General features: G+C 39.9%; 1 protein-coding gene across 1 annotated transcript in view; it reads right to left on the bottom strand.

Moving 5' to 3' along the window:
• The window catches only part of LOC132397873 (NALCN channel auxiliary factor 2-like), a 62690-nt gene extending 45990 nt beyond the window's left edge, over positions 1-16700 (bottom strand). Inside the window, exon 1 of the mRNA XM_059976630.1 lies at positions 16638-16700. Coding sequence (XP_059832613.1) covers positions 16638-16700 — 63 coding nt within the window. The remainder of the gene's footprint in view (positions 1-16637) is intronic.
• Between the last annotated feature and the right edge of the window lie 424 nt (positions 16701-17124).

Genomic DNA, 17124 nt, shown 5'->3' with positions numbered 1-17124 from the left:
TCAGGTATAAGGACCCATGCCCTTAAAGCTTTGTTTATTCTTCAAAGGTTGAAGTAAGTTATTTTAACATGACATTACAGCCAAGAATATTAAAGCATACTAGCCCATTATGCTCAATTTTGGACCCAGTTTTCCTTACCTTTTATCTAAGTGCATTCTAATGTCCATAAGTCTTTTGAATAACCATATTTGGTAAAAATAATATTGGAATTCATGGATTACAAGCCTGAACTTTGGTGTGGCAAATCTGTATTTTTTCAAATTTCAGTTAGGAAAGTCCTTTTTTAAAGTGTTTCATTTCTCTTTGTTGGTTTTCATGAATCATTTCAGAAGTGGAAGGGTGAACTCTTTAATTCAATCGAAGCAACACTGAAGTTGTGTAAGTTTGATAGGAGCTTTCAGACAGTGGAAGGCAACAACAGTAGCCCTACTACTCAAGGAAGGGGAGACAGGTAAATCTGGGATTGAGAGTAGGATGGAAAATCTCAATCAGAATCAGGTTTAAAATGACTGGCATGTGTCATGAAATCTGTTGTCTTTGCAGCACCAGTACAATGCAATACATAATAATAGAGAAAAACAACTGAGAATTGCAGTAAATAAATAAATAAATAAATAAATAGACATTATATATACACACACACACACAGTCCTCTGTGAGGACTGGTGTGTGTTCCCTGGTTGAAATTTTTTAATGGAAGTGTTAACAGGGTACTTTGAAAATGAGGATAAGATCTGGCAGAGCCAACATGAATTTCTGAATGGGAAATCTTTTGATTAATTTAACTTGAGGGCGGCACAGTCTTCCCATGATCATGTGACTTTCCTCCAGGTGCTCTAGTTTCCTCCTGCATTCCAAAGATATTCGGGTTAGTAGGTTAATTGGGTCACGTGGGTATAATTGGGTGACGTGGGTTTGTTGGGCCTGTTACTGAACTGAATCTCTAAATATAAAAAAATCTGTCTTTGAAGTTGTGGTGAACTACATATACCTGTCTGGACACGCCCCCTGCTGACTGCTCCTGTGGCTCCTCCCACAGACCCCTGTATAAAGGCGATTGAGGCCTGGGCCCTGCCCTCAGTCTCCAGGATGTAGTATGGTGGTCACTCACTGCTTGTTCCTTCTTCCAGTCAATAACAGCCAATATCTCGCCTTTACATCTCAGAGTGAGTTATTGATGGTGCATCAGAAGTTGTTATTTTGCTTAGTGGGTAATATATTGAGCTGGACAGAGGATTGGTTAAAGGATAGGAAAAGAGGGGTAGAAAATTTTGGGGTAGATGGCTATCACTAATAGGAGTATCATAGGGAATGGGGAAGGGGCCCAAGCTCTTCACCAACTATAGCAATACCTTGGATGACAAGTTTCACTATAGTTTTTGCAGGCTTGCTGATGATGCATAGACAGCTTTCAAAGAGGGCCCAGGAGGACAGAGACAGCAGGATAAAGGCAGGTTAAGGGAAAAAACAAAGATATAACGGCTAACTACCATGTGAAAAATTTTAATGTCTTCCACTTTGGTAGATAACATAAAAAGGTGGTGTATATTTTAAATGATGAGAGTTTGAAAGATGATGTTCAGAGGTAATTAATTGTACTTGAATTGTTGAACGTTACTATGCAAATCCCAAGAGTTATTAGGAAAGGAAATGGTATATTTGCCTTTTTTACAGGAAGACTTGAAAGCAGGAGTTGAGGCATCCTGCTCCAATTAGGGACAGCCCTATTGAATTTACATCCGGAATATTGTTTACAGTTTTGGTATCCCTTCTTAAGGATATACTTGCAAAAGAGAGCGTAAACATCGTCTCAAATTAGTCATTTCCACCCTGGGATAAAGGTGTTGGCTGCCCACTCCATCTTGGCCTCATCAACTTTTATATCTCTAACATATCATCCCACATCTTGCTTCACTCTGAAAAAGAAAGGCTAGTTTGCTCAACCTTTCCTCATTCAGTGTGCTGTCTAGTCCAGGCAGTATCCTGGTAAATCTCCTCTGCATTCTCTATACAGTTTCCACACCCTTCCAATAATGAGGTGACCAGAACTGAACAAGATATTGTGAACGTGGAATAATCAGAGCTCTAAAAAGCTGCAATGGCAGTTTTGTCACATGAGCAGAGGTAATAAAGACTACATACTTCTGTGTATTTAAAAGGGTAAGAGACAAGCACATTCAGACTTGGAACAAGACAGCATGGAATTGATGTTCCCTGGCTAAAATATCTTGGAGCAGGGGTAACATTCTAGAATAAGGAATCCACCTTTCAGGACAGTAGGATGAGAAGAAATTACTTCACCCCACAATTTCAAAGGAATCTTTGGAGTTTTCTCCCCAGTCACACTCTGGACACTCAGACCAAGTATGAAATTGATATTCAGAAGTTGTCTTTAAAGAATATAAGTTAAGGCAGGAAAGTGGTACTGAGGTAAAAGCTCCATACCGCTTCCCTTTCTTTTGCTCTTATGTTTCTAATTCTTCTGGCGGCTAACATTTATCCACAGTCTCTAATTACGCTTGAGAGACGATGGTGAGCCATTTTCTTCAGTTGCTTCCTTTCTGGATCTGGAGCGCTGGAGGTTGAGGGTCAACCTGGTAGAAGTTTAAGAGCGGCACACTGTTGATTGGGTAGGTAGAGTTCTCTTTTAGGGTAGGACTGTCAAATACTAGTGGGCAAAGGTTTAATGTGAGAGGGGAAAAGTTTTAAAGATGTGCAAGGCAAGTTTTTTGCACAGAGTAAGGGCAGTGCCAGGGGAGGTGGTAGAAGCAGATATGATTGGAATGTTTAAATGGCATTCAGACAGGAACATGAACCATAAAAACATAAAACCATAAAACATGGAGTAAATTAGGTCATTATTCGACCCATTAAGTCTACCTCACTATTTTATCATGGCTGATTTACTACTCGTCTCAACTTCATTCTTCCCATAACCTTCGACTCCCTCATTAATCAAGAACCTATCAACCTCTGCTTTAAATACACCTATTCACTTGACCTTCGTAGCCATCTATAGCAATGAATTCCACAGATTCACCATCCTGTGGCAAAAGAACTTCCTCTTTATCTGCGTTCTAAAGGGAGTTTTTGTATTTTGGTTCTGCGCCCTCTGGTCCTGGATTACCCTACTATTCTTTCTTTCTTTTTCAATCTTTTTATTGAATTTCATATACATAAAAAAAAACATACTATAATAATGAATAGGTTATAAATGCATAAGACTTGAAATTGAATTAATAGTAGGATAACAATATCCTATTAAAATATCAACAGAAAAACATAGTACATTATCAATCAAGTCTATAATAATTATATGAAAAAGAAAATAAAAATAATTGTCAAAAGAAAAAGAAAAAAATTATAGAAATACAGGCAAAAAATATATATTAAGAGAAGAAAAAAAATACTAAACTAAACTAACATGGGCAATAATAACAGTTTATTTGTATATGATAGTGCCAAAAACTCCGGAACTCCATACCTGAACAAGTATAAGTAGAGAGAAGGTCTGGAAGAGGCCAAATTAATTCATATGAAAATGTCGAATGAACGGTCCCCAAGTTTCTTCAAATTTAATTGATGAGTCAAAAATAGTGCTTCTAATTTTTTCCAAGCTCAGAAAAGAAATAGTTTGAGAGAACCACTGAAACGTGGTAGGAGGATTTACTTCTTTCCAATTTTGTAATATAGACCTTCTGGCCATTAATGTTACAAAAGCAATCATTTGTCTAATTGAAGGGGAAAACTGATTACCATCCTCATTTGGTATACCAAAAATTGCAGTAATAAAATTAGGCTGTAAATCGATATTCCAAATTGAGGAAATGGTAGCAAATATGTCCTTCCAATAGTTATGTAAAGTGGGACATGACCAAAACATGTGGGTCAATGTAGCCACATCTGAATGACATCTGTCACATTGAGGGCTAATATGAGAATAGAATCGAGCAAGCTTATCTTTAGACATATGAGCTCTATGTACAATTTTAAATTGTATTAAAGCATGTTTAGCACATATAGAAGAAGAATTAACCATTTGTAAATTTTTTTCCCATTTTTCTATTGATATATTATATTGAAGTTCTTTTTCCCATTCTTGTTTAATTCTACCTGATATTTCTGGTTGTATCTTCATAATCATATTATAAATAAAAGCCACTAATCCCTTCTGATAGGGATTTAAGGTAAAAATCATACTTAAAAAGTCTATTGAAGTTGAATTGGGGAAGGATGGTAGAATTTTACGTAAAAAATTTCTAATTTGTAGATATCTAAAAAAGTTAGGTTTAGGTAACTCAAATTTGTTGGAAAGTTGGTCGAAAGACATCAAACTACCTTCAAAGAAGAGATCACGAAAGCATTTTATACCTTTCCTTTTCCATATGCTAAAAGCTTGATCTGTCAAAGAAGGTTTGAAAAAAAAATTAAGTAAAATAGGGCTATCAAGAACAAAGTTTTTCAGAGTAAAAAATTTACGAAATTGAAACCAAATTCATAATGTATGTTTGACAACAGGGTTGGATATCTGTTTATTGAATTTAACTAAATCGGCAGAAAGAGAAGAACCCAGAACGGAGAATAGAGAATATCCCTGTGCCTCATTGCATTCTAAATTTACCCACTATGGGCACAATGGTGAATCCAAATCTGATTTCCAATAAATTAAGTTACGAATATTATTCGCCCAATAGTAAAATCTAAAGTTAGGTAGAGCTAAACCACCGTCTTTTTTAAATTTTTGTAATTGCTTTTTACTTAACCTAGGATTTTTATTTTGCCACACAAATGAAGAAATTTTTGAATCAATGTTATCAAAAAAAGATTTAGGAATAAAAATTGGTAAAGCTTGAAATAAATATAAAAATTTCGGTAGAATCATCATTTTAATAGCATTAATCCGACCAGCTAATGATAAGGATAAGGGAGACCATCTTGTAGTAAGTTGTTGAATTTGATAAAGCATAGGTAAAAAATTCAATGTAAATAAATCTTTATATTTCTTGGTAATTTTTATACCTAAATAGATAAAGTTATCATCAACAACTTTAAATGGTATCCTTTCATTCAATAAAGTTTGCACATTTAAAGGGAATAAATCACTCTTATCCAAGTTTAGTTTATAACCAGAAAAACTACCAAATTGAGCCAACAAGGATAAAATGGCAGGAATAGACCTGTCAGGATCAGAAATATATAACAACAAGTCATCAGCATAAAGTGATAACTTGTATAATTTCTCATTGTGGGTAATACCAAAAATATTAGGAGATTCACGAATAGCAATGGCTAAAGGTTCTAATGCAATATTAAACAATAAAGGACTTAAGGGACAACCTTGTCTCGTACCATGAGATAATTGAAAAAAAGAAGATCTGTAGTTATTTGTAAGAACAGAAGCAACAGGTTTATGATATATTAGTTTGATCCATGATATAAAATTAGGACTAAAATTAAAATATCTCAAAGTGTTAAATAAGTATACCCATTCAACTCTATCAAAAGCTTTTTCAGCATCTAGTGAAATAACACATTCTGGAATTGTGGGTGATGAAGTATAAATTATATTAATCAATTTTCTAATATTAAAAAAGGAATACCGATTCCTAATAAAACCAGTTTGGTCTTCTGAAATAATCTGTGATAATACCTTTTCTAACCTAATAGCTAAAATTTTTGTAAGAGAATCTACATTTAATAGTGATATAGGGCGATAAGATGCACATAAAGTGGGATCCTTATCTTTTTTAAGAATTAGAGAGATAGCAGCTTCATAAAAAGACTGAGGTAATCTCTTCTTAACAAATGCATCATTAAAAATTTCACATAACCAAGGGGAAAGCAAAGAAGAAAAAGTTTTTAAAAAATCTATAATATAACCATTAGGACCAGGAGCTTTCCCTGAGTTCATTGATGAGATGGCCTCTCCTATTTCGGCCAAAGAGATAGGAGCATCAAACAAGCTACGATCTTCATCTGTCAGTTTGGGAATATTCAAATTGTTAAAAAAGTTATCCATCATGGACAGATCGCCATCAAATTCTGATTGATATAAAGATTTATAAAAATCTTGAAACCTACTATTAGAAACATCCTCTCCATACCCACTCTATCTAGGCCTTTCAATATTCTATAGGTGTGAATGAAATTCCCCTCAGCTCACTCTTCTAAGTTTCAGTGAGTATAGACTCAGAGCTATCAGACACCCCTTGAATGGGCAGAAATGCAGAGATAAAGACCATGTGCAGGCAGATGAGATAAGTTGGATTAAAGGACCTCTTCCTATATGCCCTTCATTTGACTTCATTAACTTTGCCTCCAACTTTCACCCTGCCCTCAAGTTTATCTGGTCCATTTCCAACACCTCCCTCCCCTTTCTTGATCTTTCTGTCTCCATCTCTGGAGATGGCCTATCTACTGATATCTACTAGAAGCCTACAGACTCTCACAGCTACCTGGACTATTCCTCTTCCCACCCTGTCTCTTGCAAAAATACTATCCTCTTCTCACAATTCCTCCGTCACCACCACATCTGCTCTCAGGATGAGGCTTTTCATTCCAGGATGAAGGAGATGTCTTCCTTTTTTAAACAAAGGGGCTTCCCTTCTTCCACCATCAACTCTGCTCTCAAACGCATCTCTTCCATTTCCAGCACGTCTGCCTTCACCCCATCTGCCTGCCACTCCACTCAGGATAGGGTTACCCGTGTCCTCACCTACCAGGTCCAATGTATAATTCTCCGTAACTTCCGCCACCTCCAACGGGATCCCACTACCAAGCACATCTTTCCCTCCCCTCCTTTCTGCTTTCCGCAGGGATTGCTCCCCACACGACTCCCTTGTCCACTTGTCCCCCCCCATCCCTTCCCACCGATCTCCCTCCTGGCACTTATCCTTGTAAGCGGAACAAGTGCTACACCTGCCCTTACACTTGCTCCCTCACCACCATTCAGGGCCCCAGACAGTCCTTCCAGGTGAGGCGACACTTCACCTGTGAGTCGGCTGGTGTGTTATACTGTGTCCGGTGCTCCCAGTGTGGCCTTTTATATATTGGTGAGACCGGATGCAGACTGGGAGACCATTTCGCTGAACACCTACGCTCGGTCCACCAGAGAAAGCAGGATCTCCCAGTGGCCGCACATTTTAATTCCACGTCCCATTCCCATTCTGATATGTCTATCCATGGCCTCCTCTACTGTCAAGATGAAGCCACACCCAGGTTGGAGGAACAACACCTTATATACCGGCTGGGTAGCCTCCAATCTGATGGCATGAACATTGACTTCTCCAACTTCTGTTAATGCCCCTCCTTCCCTCCCTACCCCATCCCTGACATATTTAGTTGTTTTTTTCTATCTCTCTGCCCATCACCCTGCCTGTTCTCCATCTCCCTCTGGTGCTCCCCCCCCTCCCCTTTTCTTTCTCCCGAGGCCTCCCATCCCATGATCCTTTCCCTTCTCCAGCTCTGTATCACTTTCGCCAATCACCTTTCCAGCTCTTAGCTTCATCCCACCCCCTCTGGTCTTCTCCTGTCATTTCACATTTCCCCCTCCCCCACTACTTTCAAATCTCTTACTATCTTTTCTTTCAGTTAGTCCTGATGAAGGGTCTCGGCCTGAAATGTCGACAGTGCTTCTTATAGATGCTGCCTGGCCTGCTGTGTTCCACCAGCATTTTGTGTGTGTTGGCCTATATGTCCTATGCAGCTTTTGTATTGAACAGGTTTTATCATGTTGTTGGCAGCATCTTCCATCATACTACTGATGACTGAGAGTAGACTAATGGGCTGGTAATGAGATGCATTGGAATTGCCCTTCCCTTGAATAAGACAAACTGGTGCAATTCTCCATATCGCTGGATGGATTCCAATTTTTAACTGAAGCATAATTCCTTGGTTAGTAGTGCAGATCACACAGGAGCTGGGATTTTTGCCAGGAATCACAGCCTTTGGTGTTTCTAGCACTGTCAGTTGAACTAGGCAAGGGCTGGCTTTAGTGATGTTTGAGGGGCGGGGCGGATCAGCTCCTCATCTCTTCTGAGACACAACTGCTTCAGCTGTGTCTATGACACTAATGGCAGGTTCTCATTGAAGTTGGTGATGTTATGGGAGACCCCACCATCTCTTAGCTGTTCATTTACATGCCACTATTCATTACTGAATGTTCTAGAACTGCAGAGATTTGATTAGATTTACTTGTTTAGTGATCATTTAGCATGGTCTACTGACAACAAATCTCACTGTTTGATACGGTGCAAACCAGTGCCACTGCCTCACCAAGCTGGCACCTCAACTTTATCTATACCCACCCCCGCTCCTGGCATGCTCTTCTGCATTCCTCATTGGACTAGGGTTGATCCTTTGACTTTAATAGAGTGATGGACATGGGTGACCGTGAAATTACAAATTGTGCTTCTTCACAAATGGTTCAAATGTCACTTAAATATGGAAATAAAAGTAATGTCTTTTTCATAGATGCAATTGTTCACAGGATGTGAATATTGTAATCAATTCCAGCATTTATTGTTCATCTGTAATTGTCCCTGAAATGATGAGGCCATTGGGAGTCACATAGAAGTTAGACAAGGAATGAATGGCAGATTTCTTTCCCAGACTGACATCAGTGAATCAGATGTGTTTTCTCAAGACAAAGCAGTAATTTTGTGTATTCTGTTACCAAAACAAGGATTTGCTATTAAATTCCAGATTTATTTAATTACTGGAGTTTAAATCCTCAGCCCTAATAGCAGGATTTTGAACTTGTGGGCCTCGATCAGTAGTTCAAAAATCTGGTTGCTGGTTGAGAAATTTAATTGCTAAGCTGCCATGAGCCATCTAAAATCACAGAAAGAAGGCACTAGCTGTGTACTCAGTTTCAAGGACTCCGCATGTTTTCACGATTATATTTATTTCTTCATATGTTTGTTTATTATTCATTGAGATACAGCACGGAATAGGCCATGCTGGCCCTTTGAGCTGCACTGCCCAGCAGTCCCCAGTTTACTCCTAACCTAATCACGGGACAATTTACAATGACCAACTAACCTACCAACTGGTACGTCTTTGGATTGTGGGAAGAAACCGGAGCACCCGGAGGAAAGCCAAGCGGTGACGGGGAGAGCACATAAACTCCTTACAGGCAGCAGCAGGAATTGAACCCAAGTCGCTTGTACTGTAAAACATTGTGCTAACCATTACACTACCATGTATTTATGTAACATTTCCACACTGCATATTGGTTGTTTGTCAATCTTTGTCTGCAGTTTTTCATTGATTCTACTCTATTTCTCTATTTTTCTTGATGCCTGTAAGAAAATGAATCTCAAGGTAGTATATTGTGATATATATGTACTTTGATAGTAAATTTGCTTTGAATTGTGAACTCAAGCAGTTGGTGTGATTACATATTTCCATTCTTTGATTAAACCTGCTTATGTCATTTATAAATCTGCAATTTAAATTATTAACTGTTTCAGTTACCAAGATAACATACAAACATCTGTTTTGTTGGTCAATGGTGCAGCATAAAAACATGTCATAATCTATATGTAATCTACTGCTGGAAATTTATAAAAAACTGAATACGTTGTGTTACTGATTCAGAAAAATTGCTGCTCATATTTATCAACACACACAGAATGCTGGAGGAACTCAGCAAGTCAGGTAGCATCTATGGAGGGGAATAAACAGTCAGCGTTTTGGCCCGAGACCATTCTTTCAATAGGACTGAGTATTCCCCTCCATAGATGCTGCCTGGCTTGCTGAACTTTGCCAACATTTTGTGTGTTGCTGAAGATTTACAGCATCTGCAGAATCTCTTGTGTTTATGATTTGCTACTCATATTTATGCCAATTTAATGGATAAGTGCAGGAGTTCCCAATTTTTTTTTAAAATGCCATGGCCCCTGCCATTAACTGAGGGGTCAGTGGACCCCAGGATGGGAACACCTGGATTTGTGGAATTAAATGGTTCTATGGTATATATGAAACAAATATACCACGGACACAGACTAGAAGGGCCAAGATGGCCTGTTTCCATGCTGTAATTGTTATATGGTTATACCTGATATAGCCATATATACTGTGGGATGACAATAATTACAAGCTCTTTGAAGTAACAACCTATTGAATAAGGAACACCACTATCTGGGTCATGTCTTCATCTTGCTGCTGCTGTCAGGTAGGTGGCAAAGCAGTCTGAAGTCCCACTTCACCAGGTTCAATAACAGCTACTTTCCCACAACCATAATGTTCTTGAAATGACCTGCACAACTCTAATCTTACCTCAGCAATGGAACACTACAGGCTCCCATAGCACCACCATGGAATTGTTGCTGATATTTCCTTTACACGTTGTCTTGTTTTGGACATTTTCTTTTTCTCTTCACTGCCTTGCCTAATTTATGTACAACAGATTGCACAACTTGCACACTGGTTGCTTGTCAGTCTTTCATTGACTCAACTGTATTTCTTTGTTTTACTGTGAATGTCTGCAAGAAGATGAATCTAAGTCCAAATAAGAGAAAGTCTGCAATTGCTGGAAATCCAAGCAACACAGATGAAATGCTGGAGGAACTCAGCAGGCCAGGCAGCATCTATGAAAGACTACAGCCAACTTTTTGGGCTGCGACCCTTTATCAGGACTGCAAAAAAAGTTGAAGAGCCCTTCATCTACCTCCTACCCAAGATCCACAAATTTGCCTGTCCAGGTAGATACACTGTTTCTTCTTATCTCTGCCCCACTGAACTTATATCTGCATACCTCAACTCAGTTTTAACTTACCCTGCTTCAGTCCCTTCCTACCTAATCCGTGACGCTTCACACATTCTTGATCTTTTCAATGATTTCAAGATTCCTGGCCCTTATCATCTTATTTTCAAATTAGATGTCCAGTGCCTATACACCTCCATCCCCCACAAGGAAGGCCTGAAACTTCTCTGATTCTTTCTGGACACTAGACCCAACCAGCTCCCCTCCACCATCGCTCTCCCCCATCTTGTCCTCATTCTTAATAATTTCTCCTTCAGTTCCTTCCACTTCCTTCAAACAAAAAGGGTAGCCATGGATACTAGCATGGGTCCCAGCTATGCCTGCCTGTTTGTCAGCTACGTGGAACAGTCTATGTTCCAAGCCTACACTGGTATAGAACATAGAACAAAGAAATCACAGCAAATTGGAGGCCCTTCAGCCTACAATGCTGTGCTGACCATGTAACCTGGAAACTGCCTATCCATACTGTATAGCCCTCTATTTTTCTAAGCTCTGTGTACCTATCTAACAGTCTCTTAAAAGACCTTATTGTATGCACCTCTACCATCATCATTGGTAGTGCATTCCATGTACCCACCACTCTCTGTGTGAAAAACTTACCCCTGACATCCCCTTTGTATCTGCTTCTAAGCACTTTAAAACTCTGCCCCCTCATGTTAGCCACTTCAGCCTTGGGAAAAAGCCTCCAGCTATCCACACAATCACTGCCTCTCATCAAATACACTTCTATCAGGTCACCTCTCGTCTTCTGTCGCTCCAAGGAGAAAAGACCAAATTCACTCAACCTTTTCTTATAAGGCATGCTCTCCAATCCAGGCAACATCTTTGTAAATCTCCTTTGCATTTTCTCTGTAGTATCCACAACCTTCCTGTAGTGAGGTGACTAGAACTGAGCATAGTACTCCAAGAGGGGTCTAAGTAAGGTCTTATATAGCTGTTACATTACTTCACAGAACTCAATCCCACAGTTGATGAAGGCCAACACATCGTTTGCCTTCTCAACAACAATATCAATCTGTGCAGCATCTTTGAGAGTACTATGGATGCAGATCCCAAGATCTCTCTGATCCTCCACACTGCCAAGGGTCTTACCATTAATGTTATATACTGTCTTCAAATTTGACCTACCAAAATGAACCACTTATCTGGGTTGAACTCCATCTGCCACTTGTCAGGCCAGTTCTGCATCCTAGCGTTGTCTGGCTGGAACCTCTGACAACCCTATCGCTCCCCAACTTTTCCTGTGTTACATCAATGACGACATTGGTGCTGTGTCCTGCACCCATGAGGAGCTCGTTGACTTTATCAACTTTGCCTCCAACTTCCACCCTGCCCTCAAATTTACCTGGTCCATTTCTTGATCTCTCTGGAGACAGTTTATCTACTGATGTTTATTATAAACCCACAGCTACCTGGACTATACCTCTTCCCACCCTGTTGCTTGTAAAAACGCCATTTCCTTCTCTTAATTTCTCCATCTCTGCTGCATCTGCTCTTAGAATAAAGCTTTTCATTCCAGAGCTAAGAAGGTATAGACCTTCTTCAAAGAAAGGGCTTTGTTTACTCCACCATCAATGCTGCCCTCAACTGCATCTCTTCCATTTCATGCATGTCTGCTCTTACCCCATCATCCCGCCACCCTACCAGGGATAGGGTTCTTCTTGTCTTCACCTATCACCCCATTAGCCTCTGCATCCAGCACATAATTCTCCATAACTTCTTCCAGCAGGAACCCACCAGCAAGCATGTCTTTCCCTCCATCTTACTTTCTGCAGGGATTACTCCCTCTGTGTCTCCCTTGTTCATTCATCCCACCCTTCTGATCTCCCTCCTGGCACTTATCCTTGCACCTGCCCCTATACCTCCTCCCACATTACCATTCAGTGCTTCAAACAGTCCTTCCAGGTGAGGTGACACTTCACCTGTGAGTCATCATCCGGTACTCCCAGTGTGGCCTCCTGTATAACGGGGAGACCCGACACAGATTTGGAGACCATTTTGCTGAGCACCTACACTCTGTCCACTAGAAAAGGTGAGAACTTCCAGTGGCCTCCCATTTTAATCCCATTTTCCATTCCCATTCCGACATGTCAGTTTATGGCCACCTCTACCTTCGCATTGAGGCCACACTTAGGTTGGAGGAGTTGGAACACCTTATATTCAGTCTAGGCAGTCTCCAACCTGATGGCATGAACATCAGTTTCTCAAAGTTCTGGTAGTACCCTCCACCCTTCAACATTTCCCTCTCTCAGCTCATCTCCATACCTGCCTATCACCTGCCTCTAATGGGCCTCCCCTTTTCTTTCTTCCATGGCCTTCTGTCATCTCCTATCAGATTCCCCCTTCTCCCTGTATCCTTTTCACTAATCAATTCCCCAGCTCTTTACTTCACCCCTCCCCAACTTTCGGTTTTACCTATCACCTTGTGGTTCTTCCTCCCTCTTCCCCCACTTTCTTACTCTGACTCCTTGTCATTTTTTTCCAGTCCTGATGAAGGGCTTTGGCCCAAAACATTGATTTTACCCTTTCCATTAATGCTGCCTCACCTGCTGAGTTCCTCCAGTATTTTGTAAATGAATCGTAGTGTAATATTTGGTGACACATAGATACCTTGATAATAAATTTTTGTTGAACTTTAATGATGTTCTCTGTGTTGTCTGAACCTACATGTTTGTGAAACTGCTGTAAGGAAGTTTATCAATGTACCTCACTGTACTCGCACATATGACACCAAACTAGATTTAAAGATTCAAGATTCAAATACATTTGTTATCACAGAATGTATAAATTACACAACCTTGACATTTGTTTGCTGACAGTTAGCCTCAAAGCAAGAAACCTGAAAGAATCCAATTAAAGAATAAAAATAAAAGTAAAAGACATGCACTCAATGCACAAGAGAAAGAAAAAATTACAAATCTTGCAAACAATTGAAGCAAACACAGCATTCTGAACAAAACCAAATGGGAAATGCAGAAAAAACTCTGCCAATTAGGCAACACCTGGGAGAGATGAGAATCCCGTCAACATTTCAAGTCATTACTCCTTCCTCAGAACAGATTTTCGATTTTCTGACCCAAAACATTGTTTGATTTCTCTTTCCACTGATGCTACTTGGACAGGCTGAGTTTCTAAGTTTGTTTTGTATTCCAGCATTTGCAGTTTTAAATGTTTATCACAGTAGATCTCTAAGATGAGTGGGTAAGTCTGGAGGATGGAGAAAAGAAAAGTAACCGGAGGGTTACCTGTGCTTATTTAAACACTTTTGTTGTCAGGAGCAGCAAAAATACTGGTGAGATAATTCATTTTGATATGTGTGTCCAGCGTAACCCCCTTCCTCCTCATCATCAGACATTTAGTCAACAGCCCTTCAGAAGATCTTTCTGACCCTAAAATAAAGGCCACATGAAACAATAGTGGACATTTCCCCAAATAACTGAAAGCCAAAAGCATATGGATGTCAGACAATGATTAATTTAATGGGAAATGAATGAAAGAAACTTGGATAACCAATGATTTAACTTGTTTTTGAAGTATTTCTATCATTCATGGAATCAAAACACTGCCAGCTTGTGTTAGAGGCTGGAATATTTGACTGGACAATTTTTTGTATGAAACTACTGAAGTTTCCTTTTTATTTCTATTGATTTAAAGATACAACAAGGCAACAGTTCATTCCGACCTAATGAATCCACACTGCCCAATGACACACATATGATCTATTAACTACTAACCCATACATCTCTGGAATGTGTGAGAAAACTGGAGCAGCTGGAGGAGACTGATTTATAGTCTGCAATATTCTTTAATAGACCTTTTTATACTGTGTACAACATTACCGATCTTAGTGTCATCTGCAAACTTGCAGAACCACCCATCCACATTTTCATCTAAATCATTGATATATATCCCAAAAAGGAAGCCATTGTCCTTCTTTACACAATCTATGCATTATGAAATTTCATGAACTGCAATGGAAGGATTAGAAAACCTATTTTAAATATCTTATAGGTGTCTTAGATATCTATAACGATGCTGGGAGAGTCCTGGTTGGATACTAGATTCACCACTACCTTCACCACACAAACACAACCTTTGGATGACTGAGGAAAAAGATAGCGGAACATCAGATATCTGAAGTAACACTCACAAAATGCTGAAGGAACTCAGCAGGTCATGCAGCAACTACAGAAATAACCAGTTGATGTTTTGGGCCCAGACCCTTCTTCAGGACTGGAAAGGAAGGGGGAAGATGCCAGAATAAAAAGGCAGGGGGAAGGGAAGAGGGTGTGGTGAACTATGTGCCTGTCTGGACACGCCCCCTGCTGACTGCTCCTGTGGCTCCCCCCACAGGCCCCTGTATAAAGGCGATCTGAGGCCTGACGCTCGGCCTCAGTCTCCAGGACATAGTATGATGGACACTCACTCCTGGTTCCTTCTTCCAGTCAATAAAAGCCGATATCTCGCCTTACGTCTCAGTGTGAGTTATTGATGGTGCATCAGGGGGACAGCTAGAAGGAGACAGGTAAAGCTAGGTGGGTATGAAATTTAAAGGACTGGAGAGGAAGCAATCTGATTGGAGAGGAGAATAGATCATAGGAGAAAGGGAAGGAAGAGGAGACTCAGAGAGAGGAGATAGGCAGGAATGAACGATGAACCAACCTCATACCTCACTACATTTGCATTCCTTTATTTTTAAAAAAATTATATAGATATTTCTTATTGCAGTTTATAGGTATTTTATGTATTTCTCTGTACTGAGTCTGCAAAACAATAAATTTCATGACATATGCCAGTAGTATTAAACCTGATTTTGATTCTGACGTTACAACATAAACAATGTCAGCAGCATTTACACACATTAAATGTATCAACTTAAAATTAAATCAGGGATTATCCACAAAATTCATTAAAGATTTGTTTTTCTCATTCATTTGGATAATCTGCCCTAATGTTCTTCCTTAAACAAATCCTTTAAATAGAAGCTTTTCTTTCCCTACATCTCTCATATTGCCTCTGTTCCATTGTCCTTGGGTACTGGAGCATGTTATGCCAACATTGCAGCCAAATTTTCAAAGAAAAATTGTAGGATGGAAAGCTCCTTAATATTTGTCAGGCCGTCATATTGTTTATATAAGTTCCACACACATCTTGTCAACAGGGAATAAAACCTTGTATTTAAACATTATGTGATTAAACAGTTACATCGCATTCATAGCCAAATGTAAATGCGTCTTTAATATACTGCTTTAGGCACTTCCAATTACATTGCTTTCAAAATCAATTTTTGTGTGGTTAAATTCCCTCTAAATATTATGTACTTTTATCCCATTTTTCTCCCTTCATCTCCCATTCCCTGCTGCTTGATGAACCATTGGTATTCTCCATATTCTTCCACCCATCTGCTGACTGCTTCCTCCTCCTTGCAGATTAATCACTTTAATAACAATGCGTCATGCAATGTGGGGCATGGTCCACCATTTCACTTACTGGGGAAGGGGGCGGGGGAAGAGATTTTTAATATGTTAATCAATTGTTGTAACAAACAGATCTGGATTTGGCCTCTGGTCCCATATGATTGATTGTAAAGGCTATCGACCACTGGCTTTGTTATATGGTTCATGACATAGATTGCTGACCCATACTATTTTCCAGTCCAGTAGTGCCAATATTTTAAAATTCCAAGTTCAGACCCCTTCATGGGCAACACAGAGGCAAATGGGATTAGCTTAGATGGTCATCTTGGCTGGAATGGACAAGATAGGCAAAAGGACTTGCTGTTGTGCTGTGTAGCTCTGTGACTCCAAGACTCTGACTGGTGGAACTGCTGCTTCACAGCTCCACTGGTGCTGGAGCGCATGGCAATACCTGTGGGCTGCGCCTGGCACACCCTTGGGTGTGCTTGTTGTTAATGCAAATGACACGTTTCATTGTATTTTCTGATGTGCATGTGATGAGTAAACTTGAATCTTGAACGCTGACGTGGCCGAGAGTGAAAGCTGATCCATGGTATGTTCTGCTTGGAGTTTGAGTGGATTTCCCCTGAATGCCTCAGTCTTCTTCCGCCTCCCGAAGACTCAACACTTGGTAGGTTAAGTTGCCATTACAGATTATCGCTGGTATATAATTGAGAGAAGATATCCCCTCTGATGGTTGAGATGTAGTAACCTTTGCTGAATGAGATGGTGTGTGTCCTGAAGCTCCTGTATCTTCTTCCTGATGGCAGCAGTGAGAAGAGAGCATGGCCTAGATGGTGGGGGTCCCTGATGATGGATGCTGCTTTCCTGCACCAATATTTCATGTAGGTGTGTTCAGTGGCAGGGAGGGCTTTGCCCATGATGGCCTCTAACTCTAT

Source organism: Hypanus sabinus, chromosome 8 (genome assembly GCF_030144855.1).
Source record: "Hypanus sabinus isolate sHypSab1 chromosome 8, sHypSab1.hap1, whole genome shotgun sequence".
Taxonomy (NCBI): domain Eukaryota; kingdom Metazoa; phylum Chordata; class Chondrichthyes; order Myliobatiformes; family Dasyatidae; genus Hypanus; species Hypanus sabinus.
This window is presented reverse-complemented; position numbering and strand designations above follow the sequence as displayed.